The sequence below is a fragment of the Mirounga leonina genome, unplaced genomic scaffold, assembly GCF_011800145.1.
Source record: "Mirounga leonina isolate KUSES-001 unplaced genomic scaffold, KU_Mleo_1.0 Mir_169, whole genome shotgun sequence".
Lineage (NCBI taxonomy): Eukaryota > Metazoa > Chordata > Mammalia > Carnivora > Phocidae > Mirounga > Mirounga leonina.
In genome coordinates, this window is record NW_023270431.1 from 7,972,925 (window position 1) to 7,994,440 (window position 21,516).

Consider the following 21,516-nt stretch of genomic DNA (forward strand, 5'->3'; position numbering starts at 1 on the left):
TTTTTTTTTTTTTTGGCCAAAGAAAAAGTATTCAGACCTGGAGTGAATCACGTTGTGATAGAGCCTCCGTTGTATTTTAAAGTGTAAATTCTGTTTTAAGCTTTTCCACTCTACTTGAGAAAGAGCAACGACAAAATTCCCAAATGTCAACACAGATGGAAGTTGAGAGGAACAGCAATGAAATTTAAAATGCAAACTATAACCCAAAAAAAGAAGTACTCTTCCTTTCTCCTTTTTAACACTATGATGACTATCCCCAAAGAGAAGAAAATCCCCATTTTCTGCCATGTTTCTACACAGATACCAGCACAGTGAATAGGAAAACATTTATTCTGACTTGGATGAGACACGACACAAATGCCATTATACACACAAACACACATATAATATGTGTGTATATACAAATGTATAATACATATTTATATCATAGTCAGAGTTCAAATTTTAGAACTGAGATCTCTCTATATATTCCCTACAGTCACTTGAAACACTTGATATTGTAATAGATATTTCAAAATCTACTTTGGTGTAAGAGTGGTTAATGATAAGATAACAAAGGCTTTCTCTTGGATGCCTCAGTTTACCAGACTCTCCCCATTAAAAACCTAAATCCCTCCAGAGTATATCATTATTACTGAATACCAAAAGCACTTTCAAGAGCCTCAACTTACAGTGCTGCTTTATCTCAAGTCGAAATCAACCTGAAATCATGATCATTCGGGATGGCAATCCAGATAATTTGTTTCACTCACTTTCAAGAAACTACCTTAAAAAGGAATTTGCTAACTATTAAATGAACTTGAATGAGCCCCTTTTTTTTAAATCAGTGAAACAGCCTCTCATTCTAGTGTTAATACTGTTGTTCAAGCACATTTTGTGGACAGCTTTAAAAGTTCAGGTGGAAAGTTAAAATTCTATTCATTAAGAAAACAAAGTCTAGTTTACAATCTAACAAACTAACACAGATTTGAAAAAAAATAAAAACTAGACACGTCTTCCTCTCCTTAGTAATAAAAATAGTATTTTTGTAAAACAAAGTAAGATCAACAAATAGGCTTACACATCTCAGCATTTGCTACGCCATAAAAAAAAAAAAAAAAAAGACATTCCTAGGAAATCTATATAAAATTTTAACAGTGAAGGTGAATGAAGCCAGCAAGGATAGAAATTACTACTGGCCTGGCTGGAAAAGCATGTTGGGCCTGAGGTGAAAGAAGTTTTTTAAATAGGAGAATGTTCTGAAATAGAAAGCATGTTAAATAGAATTGCCTGAGGACGGTTAGGAAATGAAAAATTACACTAACTGCATTGGGAACAGCAACCTGATAAAAGCACAATGCACAAATTACAATCTTCTTCATGAGTAGTATTAGACATGAGAAAGGTTAAGCTGTATGTGAGAGAGGTTTTGCCCACCACAGGCCACTACATGATAGAAGAATTACTTTCAAGTGTTTCTAGGGACCCTCCAACAACGACGGTAATAAATATTTCTGTATTTCTAATATTACAGAACAAACTGGACCAGACCCCCAGTCAACATCTACTTGCAAAGCACGCCCTGAATAAAAACCTCTATTCTAAGCTCTCTGGAAAACAACTAAAAGACAATAATGTGTTCCCTAAATATATTCCTCTCTTCTTAAATTCAAGACACACATCCAGCATCCCAGGGGTGCACAGTGAGTCAGCATGTACTGAGCAGCTATAATGAGGAGAACACAACACTAAAGAGAGAAGGAAACAGCATTCCATTGGAAGAATTTGGCACTTCATGACCACAAATGCTTTTATAAACAGTAATGTTTTTTATTATTACAGGGGTAACTATTAAGTATGAAAAGTGAGCAGGAGCAAAATAAATAAAAAGCATAAATACTGAAGAAACTACCATGTAGACAAAATAAGAAAAGCAAGTCACAAAGAAAAGGGCATAAAATACAAAACACTCATGTTCATGCATGCACACCCACCCACAAGACATGTTTCAAGAGTGATCAAGGAGCAATCCTTCCAACCCTTCGCTCTTACAAGCAGAGACCAACTCTGGAATAATGCAAGTCATAATGAGTCACTGCAAATAAGCTAGATTTTAGGCCAACAGCGTTAGGAACAGATATCATTGGCTGAGTCAAAGTAAGGCTGGCACATCCTAGAAGGTCCAGGACCATTACAGCACAGAGGAGCTACCTAATTTCACTTTATCAAGAAAGACCAGATTTACTTTGGCTGTTTAGTTTCATTTTGTGCTTGTTTTTGCTTTATGGGACAGATGTAATGCATTTAGCATATGAAAATACAACATAAATAAGAATCACCTAAATGAAAAGGGCCCTGTGGACAAGCCATGTCAAATCACTTGGGGGAAGACATGACCACCTAGTTGGCTCCAGTTAATTATGTGGCATATCTCCATGTTTACACTTACGACATCCCCTATTTATATTTCTCTTCAAGTATTAAGTATTAAAAACAAGTCACCAGTCAATAATTGCTGACTCCCTCTCTTAGGCAAATTCAGAATCACCATGGGAATACTTTCCACCGTTGTCAAGAACACAGAGCTGACTGAACCTCTCTCCCTCAATCTTTCCCTTCGTTGTCTTTATCAGTTATACCAACTCTTTCTAGAAAAACTCTTCTTCCAAATATATAATATTTTGAATATACTGGGTTAAACAATATATACTATGAAAGTAATTTTATCCATTCCTTTTTATCTTCTCCCATGTAGCTACTAGAAAATTTGAAATTACATATGTGGCTGATACTATATGTCTATTGAGTAGTGCTGATCTAGGTGAGACACTTAGGGTGGGGTCAGGAGGAGGCACTCAGCATTCATGTGCATTTCTGAGACCTTCCTGACTGGGTGACAATCATTAAAATATCTCCCTGACTTATTCAGGAAAATATTCCTGACTTATTCAGGAATGGGTGCCCTTAGCTTACTTAGGAATTGCTTCATTGCCCTCTAAAAGGAGTCCACAATCCTTTCCAAAATGTGTTTCTCTGTTAAAGAAATATGCTAACAGGTTATCAAATATGATTTATGAACTATTTTAAAGGCTTCAGTTCTTACACAATGTGGCAATTCTTACACAAGCATATTTTGCAACTGAACCATTTTGCAAGTAAACTTTTACTTAAAAGCAACAAAAACTGTCTTGAAGTCACAATGATTACTGCATTATAGTTTTAATAAAGAATAATGTTTTAGCTATCATATTCTTTGACGCCTTCCAAAAAAGTCTCAGGCTTTGTCCACATTCGTCAAGACTCTGTCCTTTTTTTACAGAGAAATGATTTTAAGAATTTCAGGCAATTCAAATGAACTTCTATGTGGTACATACTCCCTTTCCTTAACAGAACAGGATATGCTTTCATCTGTCTTATACTGAATTTTATGCACAAATATCTACTATATCTGCATTTATTCGTTCATCTCCCCAGTTAGAGCTCCTGTCAGAGAGGAAGCCTACTTCACTCATAATTGTCCTACTATCACATAGAGAAATGCCTGGGACAATGAAGATGTTGAAAATAGGTTTGCTAAATAAGCAAATTAATAAAACAGCCTATGACTCAGATGTGCACATATACCCTGGAACACCAGTGTGGGGAATACTTTTCTCGATGTAGTCATTTTCTATATCTTATCCTAAAGAAGTATATGCAACATTGAAACTCACAATTCAGCTGTGAGAAAAAGTAACTCTGATAATGATAAAATAAAACTCCCTTTACCTACTGTAAGTAGAAAAAAACATTGTGACCATTATAAAATTAAAAATCTGGTAAAGTATATGTGTATAAATAATTTATTTTCAAAAAATTACAACATATAACTTAAATATTTATAGAATAAAATTTGGCCCATTACTAACTCAGTTTTAAATTGAGGTTGGGGGGCGCCTGGGTGGCTCAGTCGTTAAGCATCTGCCTTCGGCTCAGGTCATGGTCCCAGGGTCCTGGGATCGAGGCCCCGCATAGGGTTCCCTGCTCGGCGGGAAACCTGTTTCTTCGTCTCCCACTCCCCCTGCTTGTGTTCCCTCTCTCGCTGTGTCTCTGTCAAATAAATAAATAAAATCTTTAAAAAAATAATAATAATAAAATAAATTGAGGTTGAGGTCATGCTGTGCCTTGCTAATCAAAGTACTGTGAAATAACAGCACCAGCATCAGCTGGGAGCTTCTTAGAAATGCAGATCTCAGACCCAGTGCACATAAAATGATGTGTACATAAATTGTAATAGTAATTATTATTATTGTGATGATGACAACTTATCGGTAGAGTTGGCAGAAGTCTCTTTTAGATACTCAGTGCCTCATATTCATCACAGCAAGTAATTAGAATGAACAAATCCTCAAAAGTTCCACTTTACTTTTCTGTTTAAAGATGGGTAAATTTTTAGCTATCTTACTCATAAATTTTACAAATTTTGCCAAATAAATGTGCTAAGAACTTTCATCTCTCAACATCTAAGCAATTTCTGTCTGGAAATTGACATGCTCTGATTTCTATTATAGTAATAGCACAATGAATCTGACAAACATCAAAGTAAATATTAAGATTGAAATAAACCAAAGGCTAATCTCAGTTAGATAAAAAGCAGCTAATCTAAAGGAATATTAACATAATTTTAGTTAAGATTTAACACATTCATTCCTACAAGTAGAAGTATAACAAAAATTTTTTGAAGGTTTGCTTGTTATTTAAGCCAAGTAAACAGACAAAATGAATGAAACTTTGTTTTATTTATTTATTTAAAGATTTTATTTATTTATTTGACAGAGAGAGACACAGCGAGAGAGGGAACACAAGCAGGGGGAGTGGGTGAGGGAGAAGCAGGCTTCCCCCGGAGCAGGGAGCCTGACGCGGAGCTCGATCCCAGGACCCTGGGATCATGACCTGAGCCGAAGACAGACGTGTAACGACTGAGCCACCCAGGCGCCCCTGAAACTTTGTTTTAAAAAGCAGTATTTTTTATAATATAGAACTGAACAATATGTGATACCGACAAACAGGTGGGTTCTATGGCATGAAATAAGACAAACCTTAAGAAGTCAAATTAAAATTCAATCTGCATATGTTTACAATATAAATCAATTAATGCTATGGCATAAGAAAAAATATGAAAATTAAATATTGAAAAAACTGTAACACAAGATGACAATTGTCATCATTCATATATTTCAGTGACACCTAACTAAACACCAATTTATTTTTGGCCAGGTGACTTTCTAATACAAGTCTGTCAGTTTATGATCTTTAAAAAAGAATCAAATATCCATAGGCAATAAAATAAATCTCAACCTAAACCTCAAGCCTTACATAAAAATTTACTCAAAATGGGTCATAGACTTACATGTAAAATGTAAGCAAATAAAACTTCAGGAGAAACATTAGAGGAAATCTTCAGATCCTAGAGCTAGGCGAAGAACTCTTAGCACAATCCATAGGACAACAACAACAAAAAATCAATAAATTGGACTTCATCAAAATTAAAAACTTTTCTGTTAAAGACCCTCTTTAGAAGATGAAAAGGCAAATGTTTGCAAAACAAATATCTGACAAAGATCTTATATCTAGAATACATTTTTTAAAAGTCTCAAAACTCAAAGGTAAAAAAAATCAACCCAATTAGAAAATGGACAAAAGGCATGAAAAGACCTTTCACCAAAGAGGATCTATAGCTGGCAAGTAACACTTTAAAAGATTTTCAACATAATTAGCTATTAGAAAAATGCTAATTAAAACCACAATGATCTATCACTATAGACCTATCAGGACTGCTAATATTAAAAAAAGTGACGATACCAAATGTTGACAAGGATGCAGATATACTGGATCTCGCATATATTTCTGATTGGATTGCAAAATGGCACAGACACTATGGAGACGTTTGGCAATTTCTTATAAAACTAAACATATTCTCGCCATATGACCCTGCATTCACACTCATAGGCATTTCTCCCAGAAAAGTAAAACCCATATGTAAATATTAACATCTCAACTTTATTGCAATAATTTTAAGAGCCAAAAACTAGAAATAATCCATATGTCCTTCAACAGGTAAACAGATAAACTGTGGTACATACACACAGTAGAGTACTATTCAGTGACAAAAAGGAACAAACTATTGATCTATGCAACTTGGATAGATCTCAAGGGCATCATGCTGAGTGAAAAAAAGTCAATCATCAAAGACTGCATATTGTACGATTTAATTTTCATATCATCCTAAAAATGAAAAAAAATGTTATAGAGATGGAACACAAACCACTGGTTGCCAAAGTTTAGAGATGGGGGAAGGGAATAGTGTGAGTATAAAAGAATGAGGGAGTTCCTTTAGGGCCATGGATGTAATAGTTCCATATCATCATTATGGTGGTGGTTAAATCATATACTTTTTTTTTTTCTAAAGATTTTTTATTTTTTTATTTGAGAGAGAGAGAATGAGAGACAGAGAGCATGAGAGGGAGAAGGGTCAGAGGGAGAAGCAGACTCCCTGCCGAGCAGGGAGCCCGATGTGGGAATCGATCCCGGGACTCCAGGATCATGACCTGAGCCGAAGGCAGTCGCTTAACCGACTGAGCCACCCAGGCGCCCCAATCATATACTTTTTACAACATTCACTTTTGGTAAAATTGAGAAAAAGTGGATACACATAAATAAGTGCATGTAAAAAAAACCTCATGAAATCTGAAAGAGGCCTGTAGATTGTAACAATGTTCACTTCCTGTTTTGAGACTGCAATATAGTTATGTAAGAATATTGCCATGGGGGCAAGCTTGAGAAAGGGTACAAGAGCCTTCTTTCTTTGAACTATTTTGCAAATTCCTATTAATCTATAATTATTTCAAAATATTTCTTTTTTAAATCCAGTCTAATACTATTTGCAGTTCTCTAAATTCACTCTATTTTTAAATGTCCTCTAACCTTTTCTTTTCTTTTTTTTTTTGGCTTATATTTTTTTGTTTGTTTTTAAAGTCTTTTAGCTCTAAAGGTACTCTGGATCTGCTACAACAAAACTTCAGTTATTTTAATACTCTCGTTTCTATGTACCTCCTGCTTACATGTTGCATTTGTGAGTAGAGGTTTACCTAATACTGCATGGATAGCATATAGTTTTCAATAAAGGACACCTTAGGGAAGTGAAGCAAAAAGAGATCTGTTAGTTTCATTACACTCTTATCGCTAGCAAGCACAATTTTAATTTTAAACAACCAACATAACACTGCCAACTGAAACAGTCAAGAGGATGGAAGACTCCCATGTGTAAACAACAACAAAAATGTACAAATAACAAACGTATCAGAGATTTTTAATGCAGAAAGATCAGAGCTAGGAAAAAAAAAAATATGGAAATGACAAACATGAACTCATTTGTGAACTTCCAAAATCCTGGAATAATAACCAATCCTCTTGAGAGAAGACTGTAAAACAATTAAAAACCGATAGTAACTCAGACATTAGTTACTCATGATCTAAATAATAGTACAGAACAATCATGGAGGGTAGGCCTATAACTTCCTAGAACAGAAAACCTATTATGACCCCAGACTCAGCAATGATCTTCTACTCTGACACCAAAGAGAATTGCACTCTTCCACAGATTGCTCTTTAGTCCTATTATCAAAGACAAAACACTAAACTTGCCTATGATGATAAAATCCTGTATTTATATAAAAAGTCTGTGCTAAGTATGTTGTGAGAATGACAGTCACACATCTCAAGCTTTCAAAAGAAAAACATAGGAAGGTATACTCTTAAAGCCTCATAAACGAGCAGGTCATTAGATAACAAAAGACAATTTGTGTTTAACGATTGAGTGTAAATTAACTGACATCTTTATTTATTTTTTTTTAAAGATTTTATTTATTTATTTGAGAGAGAGAATGAGAGACAGAGTGCATGAGAGGGAGGAGGGTCAGAGGGAGAAGCAGACTCCCTGCCGAGCAGGGAGCCCGATGTGGGACTCGATCCCGGGACTCCAGGATCATGACCTGAGTCGAAGGCAGGCACTTAACCAACTGAGCCACCCAAGCACCCTAACTGACATCTTTAATTTAGTTCTTCTTTCTAACCTCACAAATACGATATAACTTAAAGATAAATCAGATCACTTTTTAATGAACCCAAGAATACATGAAAAGTTATTAGTAATCGACAAACTCATTTCCTCTCAAAATATTCTCATTATTTTTTAAGAGTAATATATCTGTGATATTAAAAGGAAAAGATAGTGGTGTTCCCAAGTCTTGGAGCCAGGTAGCTGAGGAGATCCAATCCGCTCATTTTGGACCAGAGCAGTCAAAAGTCTCTATATTCCTCTAAGAAAAAAAATCCGGAAAAAATACAGATCGGGTTTAGAAAAGCAAAAGCCATAACTCAGAGATTGGTGATATTGAGGGATGTGGCTGTAGACTTCTCTTGAGAGAAATGAAAACACTTGGGTTCTGCTCAAAAGGTTTTGTACACAGATGTGATTTTAGGGAACTACAACATATAGTCTCACTAAGACTTTTCATCTTAGGCAGAAGTAGTGTTCTTTTTGGAGCAAAGGAAAGAGCTCTGGGATGCTCTGACAGGTGAGGCCAAAGGACTTTTCTCAGGAAAGTGTATATAAGGAAAAGCCTTTATTATTGAGGCTCACTTTCAGCTAAGAATGACCATGGGACAGTTCTGGTCAATAATTTGTAAACAGGAAATTTAACATATGCTTGGCTAAAATGGACAGGATAAACTGGCATGAACGTGCTCCTGCTAGGAAGACAGATGTGGGGCCTACATGTGCCCTGCCATCTTCTAAGCATAAGAATAAAGACCATGGGCAAAAAACAGTAAAAAGATAAAGGATGGCTCAGTGCTAAAGCCCAAACCATTCACCTTCTCTTTCTTTGTGAAAGATACAAAGTTCTACTTTAATAACTCAGTTTGTGGGATTTTCTGTTAATTGAGGGCACATTGGGTTTTCTGTTACATAGACCTACATGCATAACTGATTTTATTATGCTTCTATAACAGAGAATGTACCTGTATTACTCTGTGATTCATAATTAAATATAGCCTGTGGCTGTTGTTTATAATTTATGAAAATGAAAATAAATTAGATATGATATTGAGTAACATACGATTTCATTGGTAAAAGAAATATTTAATTCTCACTTGCTAAATATTTGGAAAACTTCAAGGTTACCTATACAAGAAGTGTACCTGTGTACTTGGTTTCTGATTATCATATTTTATTTATTTTTTTAAGATTTTATTTAATTGTCAGAAAGAGAAAGAGCACAAGCAGGGGGAGTGGCAGAGGCAGAGGGGGAAGCAGGCTCCCTGCTGAGCAAGGAGCCCAATGTGGGACTTGATCCCAGGACCCCACAATCATGACCTGAGCCGAAGGCAGGCGCTTAACCAACTGAGCCACCCAGGCGTCTCTCTGATTATCATATTTTAGATTACAGACCTAGAGTACATATCCAGAGACTGTGACTCATTGTAATTTCTGTTCAATGGATCTACTAAAACACACATGAATATTCCATTTTTCTGTTTTATGCATTTCATTGCAAAAGCAAACATATTGAAAATAACTATAATCATAAAGTAAAGAGAGATAAAAGACAAGGCAAGATACAGGACTTAAATTTTATTCTTACTAATAGATTATATGTTCAGATTCCGCTGGACAATTCTTTCATTTTCAAACTTTTAAGCTGCTGTTCTATATTTTTTCTTATTTTCAAAGTTATTCCTGTTTATCAGTAAACTTGATATGACCATTCCTCCAACCATCCAGAGTTCAGGAGGAAGAAAATCCCTGTAGCTGTTTGATCCCCAAGAATATGAACAGTTAGCAGTCAGATGAAAGACGAGAAAACATGGAAAAGGAAGATCAAAAGAAGAGTGATTGTGAGCTTCGGCAGGCTAGCAGTTACCTCTCTCTCTAAAGGGACCTTTGTGCTCATTATATCCGGGACTCGTCTTGCCTTCAGCTTATAGTAAACACAGGCAATTGCCTTCTCATTTCCTCTCCAAATTAAGGATCAAGTTTAAACATATTCTTTTCCTTGTATACTAGACTATGATTAAAATTACCACCTCCTCACCTCATTGACACAATGGCTCTACTAGGAAAAAAGAAAGAACCCCCTAAGGGCATGTACTGTATGGAGCACTGGGTGTTATATGAAAACAATGAATCATGGATCACTACATCAAAAACTAATGATGTAATGTATGGTGACTAACATAACATAATAAAATTAAATTAAGTTAAAAAAAAAAAAAAAGAAAGAACTCCCTAAAGATGCCATCCAACAAAATGGAAGAGTTGTGGAGAACTTCTAGTCATGTTACTTACCTGATGGTTGATTTCAGGATACAGCATTAAAGAAGCTAACAAAAATAAAATCTTTTGAAAATAATATCCTAGTGAATATTTATGATGGAAGGCTATTTTGCTTATAATATTATCATCATCAAATAACTATTATTTACTTACTAAGGATCTTTAATATATGCCTAGTCCTCAGGACACTCCTAGAAGGTAGGTCCCATCCTTCAGAAAAAGAAACTAAGGTTCACAGAGGTTGATTAATTTGCCCTCAGATTCAAAGCTATTAGCACATATGAGAGCTCAAGTTCAAGCTTCATCTTGCCCTTATACTTTGCAACATATACACAGCAATATTTTTATACCTTTTCCCATTTTACATATTAAGAAACTAAATTCAGAATCTAAATTATTCTAATCATTTAAACATCAATAACACTAGTTTTAGTCTAGTCCCTATAACTTAACATCAAATAAGATGCAATGTAATTATAGAATAAATTAATGAATGTAGATTGTATATTAACATGTGTTTAATGTGGTTTTACCTTTTATTAATGTACTTAGTTCCTGTTACTCTAAATACAAAACAGAATATGCTGCTTTTGGATGTTAAACACAAAAGAACCCTGGATTCAAACAGTGATAAGCATCTACCGACAGGTAGACATCACAAGAAGAGAATGTACTCTTTAGTAAAAAATAAACTTAACTTTTGAATGAACTGGTAGCAGCAATTCTCTCCAATGAAAACACTTTCATGTTTTCCTTTAATATCTATAAATGTATAATTGAAGTTTAATACATGCTTTCAAATAACAGCAGCATGATATTCTTATCAGTCTAAAACTATAGGACATTTCACAGGGACTATATTAACATCTCGCTGACTAACTAGGACCAGCTTGGTGGGAGCTGAGCTGAATCCTCTAAGAAGTTATCACATAAAGAGTCATTTCTCAGGAGGTGGTACAGCAGGCACCAGAGCCTAAACTAAACCAAAATGCTCCATCAAGTCATTTTAAGGCACTTTGAAAATGAAAAGAGGTCAGAGCCTCTTGCCCATCACTGTAGAAAATTTGGGAGTAACTGGAGTTAGTACAGATCTCAGCTGCAAAGGGCAAATAAATCTACTAGTACAGAAGAGTGGGCAAGATACATCTTGTAATCTTTAGATTTTTTTTCCCTGCCTTCTAGAATCACTGACATTTGACTTTCCTCAGAGCCAACAACTTGGCCAGGCACTGAGAAAAAAGTGCATCATGCAGCTATGATATAAAACTTCTGTGCTGTGAGAATCAATTTTTGGTGTGGCTGCTGACACACCAAATCCAAAGTACTTTCTAACTCTGATTAGGTACCAATGTAAAAGCTATTTTCATTTCTAACAAAATGGTGATGTTCACTGTAATTGTAACACTTTTAGGGTCACAAAAACCTCTCCTCCCCTTCTTGGGCACACAATTTGACATCAGGCTCTCTCGAACTGTATATCCTTTCAGTGACTAAGCCTTTAGGCTCTGTGGAAATATCTAATTAATAATGATTTTCTTGATTTTCACTAGTTATCGTTAGCTCTTTACTTGAACATATATTTCCCTTCCCTAGACTGTCATACATAATCCTCTGGTAACTACCATTTCTTCTCTGTTCATTCTAGCACTCCCCACATTTTTAGCTTACAGTAGGTTGACCTGAGATTCATTATTACGAAAAAAGAGAAAAATAAATAGACTCAGATCACATTCATGCAAATACTATCCTGTTTCCTATAAGCCAAGTATGGTTCTATGGACTGAGAAGACAATAGTAAACAAACAATACAGAGAAAGTGCCCACCCATGGGAGCAAACGATCTAGCCAGGGATACAAAAGGGCAGAAAGACAACTACATTACAGTGGATGAACATCCTTAGGAGGGGGTGTTCAAGGTGGTAGACAAGAAGTGAGGCTCCTCAGCCAGCCTGGAAGAAGATATAAGGATGGGGAGAAATCAGGGAAGGTATATATCTGTAAGCTGCTTCCAGAAGCACGTATAGGAACATATAAGATAGAAGCAAAGTATGCATAAAACAGAACAAACAGCATGTACAAAAGCACAGCTGGACCCATGTCTAGACCAAAACATGTGGCTTCCAACACAGAATAATATTCTGGCACATTGCCAACTGACACCCTTTAAACATTTGTTAAAGATCTATTTAATGGGGTAGAGGAAAATTATATTAATAAAAATATATAAAAGGGTTCACTTATTAATTCATTTCCACTGAGCTAAAGGAGTCACTTTTTTTTTTTTTTTTTTTAAAGATCTTATTTATTTATATGACAGAGAGACACAGCGAGAGAGGGAACACAAGCAGGGGGAGCGGGAGAGGGAGAGGCAGGCTTCCCGCGGAGCAGGGAGCCCGATGCGGGGCTCGATCCCAGGACCCTGGGACCATGACCTGAGCCGAAGGCAGATGCGTAATGACTGAGCCACCCAGGTGCCCCAGGAGTCACTTCTGATAAAAATCAAAAATGTTTCCGGTTCTTAATCTCTCTTGCCTTTTATTCATGATTTTTCTAGACCCCTACCTTCTTGTGAGCCCACACAAAGAAATGAAAATCTTCAATATTTAAAAAGGGGTACATGTGTAAAATGGGTATGTTTCCAATTTATTCTAGTGATACTTTAGTGCCCCTTATAGAATGGCTCTGACATCTGAGTTGCCTCTCTAGACCCTTAGGCCCCCTCTGGTTAGATGGTACAGAGTGAGAAGGAAGGTCCAAAAATGAGGCTAAAAAGGTAGATGGAGACCAGATAATACAGAATCTTGCACATCATGAGAAGTAGTCTGTGTTATACCTTAAGAGCTACGGGGAATTGTTGAGGAAATCTGAAAAGGAGGAGCAACGATGATGCTGTTTTTGTAAACCAGGCTAGAGATGTTAGCAACTTGAGTAGGATGATAGCAGTAAGAATATAAAGTGGCATGTAGTTGAAAAAGAGTTAGGAACTATAATCAACTCTACTTGGAGATAAGAAGAAAGAAGCGGTGAGAATTAAGGATAAGTGTTAAGTTTTTTAGGCTTGAGCAGTTGGTAGATAAAGATACCACACACAGAGATAGGGTATAAAGGGACAAACAGGTTTGGGATGAAAAACGCTGTTTGGTTTATGCATGTTGAGTTTTGCACTTCTAGGACATCAAAATGAAGGTATTTATAAATATGACCGAGACCAGGAGATCTGAGGGTGAAGATAGATGTGGGTAGCCTCAGTACATAAATGGAATCCATGGGATGGAGGAGAATGTCTAGGGAAAGTATATAAGCAGACATACATAAAAGGACATAGGGAAGAGCCCTGAGAATCTCTTACGTTAAATGGTCAGAAAGAGAGGAAAAACCATCAGAGGTAATAGAAGAAAAGCAAAAGATTTTCATGGCTTCAAGGATACAAGAAGTGGCCCAAAATGTCCAATGCTAGAGATAAAGAAGGAAAGAGGTATCCACTAAATTACCAAGAAGTCACTGTTTGTGAAACTTGCTGAAAATAGTTCTAGAAGGAAAGATTAATCCCACCTGCGGTACTAGTAGCCACGTGAATTTAAGCACTTGACCTTGACCAAATCTCAGGTTCTTCAGCTGTAAGTCATGAAAAATAAAAACCCTTCCTGCCTCGTGGTTTTGTCATCAGTATTACATTAAAATCTAAAAATACTATATAAACTTTAAACAGAGGGTATAGACAAGTGCTTTTGCAACTGTGTTGTTCTTTAAGTTGTTCACAAATGTCAATTCTCTGTTTCACACACATGGCTCAAAAGTCACATTTGACTTACACTGGCCAATATAATGTATCAGCAGAAGTTACTCACTCTTTGGGAAAAGCTGTAAGAAACAGTGCATAGTTTAACATGTTCTGTATTCCCTACAGCTAACATTATGGCAGCATGTTTCAAAACGAAGCTTTCATCATCCTAAATCCTTGAGTGATGACCAAGAGAGACTGACACACATTGGCATGTAATATAGGGACAATTAATCTCACTGTTTTAAAACACCAAGATTTTGAAATTATGATCACAGCAACTAATTGCAGTATAAATAACAGGTGAAAAAAGGACAGCCAAAAGGAAAATCCCATCTTAGAAGGTAATCAATGAGACATCATCAGGACTACCACACGCACTAATGTACTAATTTTTATTTTATGTCACAGAGTAATTCATTAATCCTCACACTTGATCTGACATTCTTACAGTTACAGAAAAGGTAAACAAGAACAACAAATGTACATAACAGAATTGTTAACGAAGATGCTTTCGTTGGGAAAGGATGAGACAGTCCATCAAAGACAAGAAACTAACTCCCCCACCACCATTCTTAAATACCGTTGTTTGTGCCCTAAATTTTCTTCACTCCTTAAAGTTCTACTTTGCACCTGAATGACTGGCTGTATATCTATGTTAGGCCAAAGACACAATGCACCAGTGGGTTATTAGAAATAAACAGAAAATCGAAAAAGTAACCAGGACCAAACTTTATGAGGGAAGAATTTTTTTATTCTTCACATGTTAACAGTCAATAAAAATTGCTACTGCCAAATGCCAAATTACTATTTGATATGCCTAAATGGAACATGTGTGCTGGAAAATGGCAATTACTCAGAACCAAGTCCAGAAGTAGAATCCAGGTCAGAGTGAGGCACATGGGCCCACTGGACCAGCCTTTTCACCAAGGACACTGGATTGCCCTCACTTCCTTATTTGGGCCTTTGACCCTCCCATTAATTTTGACAAACCATGAAAGAGGATCATAACTGCTTCAATCCCAATGGGGTTGAAGTGAATTACATGAAAGAAACACTTAACAAGGGTTGTTTGTCTGCTGTGATCTTTTTGTTTTAAAGAAGGTAGGGAAACAAACAAAACATCCCACAAGTCTTCTTTTAGAAATGTCTTTGTCATTTACAAAGCATACAGATAAATTAGGATCATCATTAATAAGCACATCAAAAAAGTCTGACCACCATCTTTTGCTCTAAGATTTTTTGACTATTTCTAAATCCAATTTTGAACCATGAAGATGATGCACTCAGTCACTTTGAAAGCATAAATTGTAAATACTGAAAGCAATTTCATAAGGCTGTGTATGGGCCCAATAACCTGATTAACTGAGCAACAGCTCAAGGTGACTACTTTGAGGAGGGCTCATTCATTAGGATATACAAGCTCTGCAATGAGATGTTATATTGAACTTTGTGTCCCCAACTTCTTTTGTTCATAGGGAATCCTTAATAAACAGTTGCAATTCCAAGTCGTGAACTTAAGATTTTTTTCCCAAATTCCAGATCAACCCTGTTTCATTACCCCCTAATACTGCTTCTTGCCACTAACTAAATGGCCATTTTTCTGGGGCACCTGGGTGGCTCAGGCAGTTAAGCCTCCACGTTCCGCTCAGGTCATGATACCAGGATACTGGGATTGAGCCCGCATTGGGCTTGCTTCTCCCTCTCCCTCCCCCTGCTTGTGCTCTCTCTCTGTCAAATAAATAAATAAAATCATAAATAATGGCCATTTTCTATTACTTGAAAATGTGACTATGTCTATTCTTTTGCCATGGTAGTTTTCCTCCTGGAGTCACTTGGCTAAATGGGCAGAAACCATTAAATCACAATGTGCTTATCTCACAAATGTAACTACTATCACTAGTATAACAACTATTTTAATCTTAAAAACTATACCTCTGAAGTTGAGCGGGCTACTAGAATTATTATCCCAGCAACTTAACTGTGCTAAAACAATCTACTATAGCACGACAGGGAACAAACTAAAGCTAAGGCTCCTAAATCGGCTTCTAGAAGTTCGGCTTTCCGGGCCTTTCTCCCTCTTCGGGACGGCAGTACCAAACCCAGACAAATGTCGCTGACAAACGATGCCGTACGTTTACTCATCGATGCCGGCCCGCGCGGTCGGGAAATAGTGTTCAAGATACGCTTAATCTTCCCTGAGAGAGGAAACATTACGGGAAGAACAAAAACTGCCTGAAAGAATCCTGTTGGATGTAAAATCACAGTATTTGCAATGAAATGAACAAAGATTGTAAACGCGCGATTACACACGCCGGGTGCTCTGCACACGTTAATTCACGGGGCAACACTGTGAATGGGAAGGTCAGAAAACCTGCAGCGGCTTTGCCTCCCTCGGTTTCGCACCTGAGGAAACTAGTGCTGGGAGCCAAAGCACGCACGCAATGGCGCAAAACCAAGGATCTGAAAGGAAGGGAGAAGGGATGAGGGGAGTCTATGCGGCGCTGCCACGTCTAGTCCGGGGGCCAGAGTCACCACCCCACTACCCTGGAAGCCACTGGATCCAGGTAACGAGGTCAACTCCACGCCCACCCAAAGAAGTTGTCACCCTCCAAGGTCGGGGGCGGGCCAGCACAGGGCGAGGCGGGGCGGGGCCCAAGAGGCGGGGCCGCTAGGGGGCGGGGCCTGCGCGAAAGGGGCCGAGGGGCGGCCCGCGCCTGCAGCCCGCGCCTGGAGCCCGCGCCTGGAAGGCAGTCTGTCCCGCTTAGAGGAGAAGGGGGGTGGGGGGGGAAGAGTGCTGAGGTGGCGTCGGGCGGTACCTGCGCTGGAAATCCAGGGCGAAGGGTTTCAGGTACGGGTCGATCTCCAGCAGTCGAGCTAGTTCCGGCACGTCCGCCAGGGCTGCAGCCAGCGCCGCTTCGGAGCAGTCGGCCCGAGCGTCGGAAGCCGCCATCTTCTGGTGCAGCCCGAGTAGCCGAGCCCGAGAGGGTCGATTGGAACCTGAGCGGGAACTGGAGCTCAGGCTGGGAGGAAGGCGGCGAAGGCGGAGCCGGAGGACGCTGAGGCGAGCTTCGGCGGCCCAGGGCCCTTTATAGCGGAAGAGAACTGCCGTCTGCCCCCCCCTTCCCCCCTTCTCCTCCTCCCCCGGCGGCGGGGCGGAGCGGGACCCAGGGTGATTCCCGGACGCACCTCCCGAAGTGGGGAGGGGGTGCTGTTAAGCGCCCAGGGCCCTCCGCCCACTCACGCGGCTAGCGCCTGAAGGCTGGGGAGACCTGCCCCTTCCTCCCCAACCTCTGGGCCGAGGCCACCCTGGCAGGCGGGCCCCGGCCGCCCGCCGCCTTAGCTCAGCCTTGCCCTCCCTTGCCCTGACCGCACTCGGCTCCAGAGCTAGCCCTCAGCTTTTCTTCTGTAAACAACTCCTACTGGTGGCATCCTTTTCAAATGAATGCGTGGTTTTCTTGGAGGGGACCTTCTCCGAGTTCTGAGAATTTGTTGTTAGGGCAGTATTGCACACAGATCAAATAAATTCACTGAGGGGAACAGTCGAGTATGGGTACAGTAATACCTTTGAGAATATTCACGCCATTGCCTAACCAGAACTCCTGTTGCATGAATTAACCAAAAAAGTCAGGATCGTGGAATGGTCCCAGGGATACTACAATGTTCTGGTTCTATTCTCTGGGTTGCCAGTGGCTGAGAACTGAAACCATGCCAAGAACTTTGCCCATTTACCACACCTCAAAAAGAAATAAAGGTAAAAACAAAAACACCTTTTTGCCTTAGTTTGTAATTGTTAACATGTTTTTCAACGATTAAACAGAACTATCCTTGATAAGACAAATGGCATAGGGAAGAACATTACATTGGATTTCAACTGTACCACTTACTAATGAAGGGCTAATGCAAGAAATCTCTCTTCCTCTTGGCTTAAGAAGGGGGAAGCCTATGTAAACTTCCCCAATTGGAACTTCCTTACGGTCTTTCAGTCCCATTAACTGACTTCTAGCTCAGTGATTCTTTTTGGAGAATACAAAATTGTATGTACATGGAGAGAATTGGGCCCACCAACCCAAGAGTTTCCAAATTGCTTTGAACCTGGGAACTGGAGAGACTTTGAGTCTCTTTCCCAGTTAAGACGGGTATGGAGAAGGAAGAGTGTTGATTAGCATTGGCCTTGAATTTTAAAACATTCAGAACATTTTTTGTGAAAGGGTTAATAAAGGAGTGATACCTAGCAACAGAGGACCACAAAGTCAAAGAGTGGAGGACTTGGACAACCTTCAGAAAGGCATGTCTTACTTTCCATGAAGATGACAACATGCAAATGCTAGTAAAATATAAAACACTGTAAAATAACACTTGAAACCCAGAAGCAAGTTACCCAATAGACCCACAAATCTGTATCTCCAACCCTAAACTTTTCTCAGAAATCCAGGTTTGTGTCACTATCTGCCTACTGAAATCTCCATTTAGCTGGCTAGAAGACCTAAACCAACTATCTCCAAAACACAGCCTAAATGAGCTTTCCCATCCTTTGTGCTGTCACTCATACAAGCAGCCTCTCATTTGGACTAACATATCTAACTGGTTTCCCTCTTTACGGTTTCTCACCTCTAATCCGTTGTCTGGTGTTTCTCAAGCTTTAATGTGCATATAAATCCCTTGATGATGTCACTAAAAGTACTTAGTCTCATTCAGTTCTGGGTGGTACCTCAGATTCTGCAATTTTAACATGCAGCTGTTGCTGGTTAGGGGCACAGTTTGAATAGTAAGGCTCTACCCAAGGAATAAAAGATACAACTTAAATGACATGCTGGTTCACTCAGAGTTAAATATAAACCTCTTACCATTCCCTAACAAGCCTTGTGTAATCTGGTCCCTGACTATGTTTCCACCACTTTTCTCATCACCTTTTTTCATCTTATCAGGCTTTACTATTCTTTATAAATACTGACTTTCCTGGGACTCACTGAGAACTTTGTAGCCTTTGAGACCTTTTATGTGCCCTTTTCTGTTGGGAATTCTTTTCGTGACTCAGCTCTACATGGCTGGTTTCTTCCCAGCATTCCTTGAGATCTCAGCATAAATGTCAACTCATCTTGAGAAGCCTCTGCTTCCACTACTTAAGTAAGATCTTCAGCATCTGTTACAGCACTTTCTCCCCTATGCAGCGATTAACAAAATTTAGGTGTTTTTTTTTTTTTTCTCTGTTTTACATATTGATCTCCCCCTTTAGAATGTAAATTCCAAGAGAGCAGGGAACCTATTCTCTCTTACTCACTATTGAGCAAGTACTTAATGAAGTCCCATGTGACAGCCAGTTCAGTCTCCTAGGTACTGGGATTAAATGGTAAACAAGACAAGTCCCAGTTGTCATAAAGCTTACATGGGGTGTGGGGGAAGAGAATGTCAACTAACATAAGAAATACTTCTCAAAATCCATAAATGCCCAATTGTAATAGATGCAATAGTATTAATTGTAGAGAATTAAAATTAAGCTAATATGTCTGCTTTAGTTCTGGTGGTAAAGGAGGGCCTCTCAGAACTGACATTTAAGCTAAGTATAATGACAAGGAACAAGCCATGAGAGGAAGAACATTGCAAGTAAAGAGTTTGCAATGGGGAATGAGTTGATTTAGTCACAGAAAAAATTCTGGTGTACTTGCTGTCTAGTGAGAAGGAGAATACCAAGAAGTAAAATGTGAGAGCTAGGTAGCTGTTTGATCATGTAGAAGCTCTAATTTAACTATGATAGGATGCTATTGAAGGGTTGTGAGCAGAAAACTGATTTAATTTGATTTGCATTTAAAAAATATTTTCTCTATGGAAAATGGATTATAGGAATACAAGAATGGGAGCAGAGAGACTATTAGGATGTCACTACAATGCCTAACTGGATATATATTCCTTTAAATTCCTCCATTAAAATGTTCAAAAACTGGATGAGGCAAAGTTTACACAATTCTATAAGTTACCAAAAATCACTGAATTATACATTTAAAGCAATTCTATAAGTTACCAAAAATCATTGAATTATACATTTAAAGTGATTTTATGGTGTAAATCTCCAAACTTATATCCACTTATTTCTGGATTAAATTCAGCAGAGGCAGTAACCAGCTAAACTTCCCCTCTACACCTGCCAAGCCTCTCAGAGGACCCTGGAGGTACAGATTGTCATTTTATCGTCAGACTTGTTCACCACCTCTAACCTCTCTACTTAAATGGCCAAGTGCTGGGTGTTCAATGTGATGGTAATTGTCACTGCCTGGAAGTCAGTGTGAGGCAAACAACTTTTTTTCAGAGACAGTGCTTAATTGTTTTTAGATGATAATGATTTTCAATTACTTTTGTCGCAAGTTGGTTGAGAATCAGTGACCTAAAGGTGAAAGGCTCTCACTTTTGTGACAAATCCTCTGAACATCTTGTCCTCCCCACTAGAACTTAAACAATTTTCTTTGGTCTCAGACCTACCCAATCAAAATGGCAGTTTTTATTTCACTAGGCGTTACCGGCTTCCTTTATGCCTTTATGTTATCTCCGGTGATTATTTTATATATGTGAAATTTTCAGTACTTCTCGATTGCTCCTTATTTGAAAATTTTGCAAACGTTTTAGGCATAAAATTTTGTAAGAAAGGATCAGATAGCTGAGCTGATCATAATGGACTTATTCTAAAGAAGACTGTAGTGCTTCTTTACAATAATAGCTAATAATAATAACACACTGCTTTCCACAGGCGAGGCACTGTTTTAACCATTATGTGGTGGGGTGTGTATGTGTAAAATCCTTTAGTTAACCCTATGATAAAGGTACATAGAGATGAAGAAAATTGCTTAAGGTAATACAGCTAGTAAGAGTCAGTCAGGATCTGACTCCAGGTACACTTTTACTCTATGATTTTAAGAACTATTTTATCCTACCTCTCAGAAAGATGAATATGAAGAAAAATATGTAGAAGAGTTTTTTAAGACTTCAAGACAAAAATTAGACGAAATTTAAAACACCGTCTATCTATCAACCTTACCTGAATGAAACCCAGGTCCCTGGCAAACTTAACTGGTCCACAACAAAACAAAGAGCCAGGAAGTGGACAAAAAATAAAAAGACTTTTTACATATAAAATTTAAGTTACAAAGCCCATGGATTAAAGCCTCATGCAACTACCATCACCTATTATGATGGCTTGAGTGGTGGCTCCCCAAAAGATATGCCCATGTCTGAATCCCCAGAAACTGTGAATGTTAACTTATTTGGGAAAAGGGTCTTTGCAGAATAATTAAGTTAAGGAACTTGAGATGAGGAGATCATCCTGGATATCTAGATTATCTGGTTCCTAAATCCAATGATAGTGTCCTTAGAAGAGACATGCAGAGCAGAC

The 21,516-nt window shown here is 38.3% G+C and overlaps 1 protein-coding gene across 1 annotated transcript in view; it reads right to left on the minus strand.

The window, feature by feature from the left end:
- Positions 1-17,318, minus strand: part of GBE1 (1,4-alpha-glucan branching enzyme 1) — a 281,160-nt gene extending 263,842 nt beyond the window's left edge. The window contains exon 1 of the mRNA XM_035015151.1: positions 16,955-17,318. Coding sequence (XP_034871042.1) covers positions 16,955-17,088 — 134 coding nt within the window. The 5' untranslated portion in view covers positions 17,089-17,318. The remainder of the gene's footprint in view (positions 1-16,954) is intronic.
- Between the last annotated feature and the right edge of the window lie 4,198 nt (positions 17,319-21,516).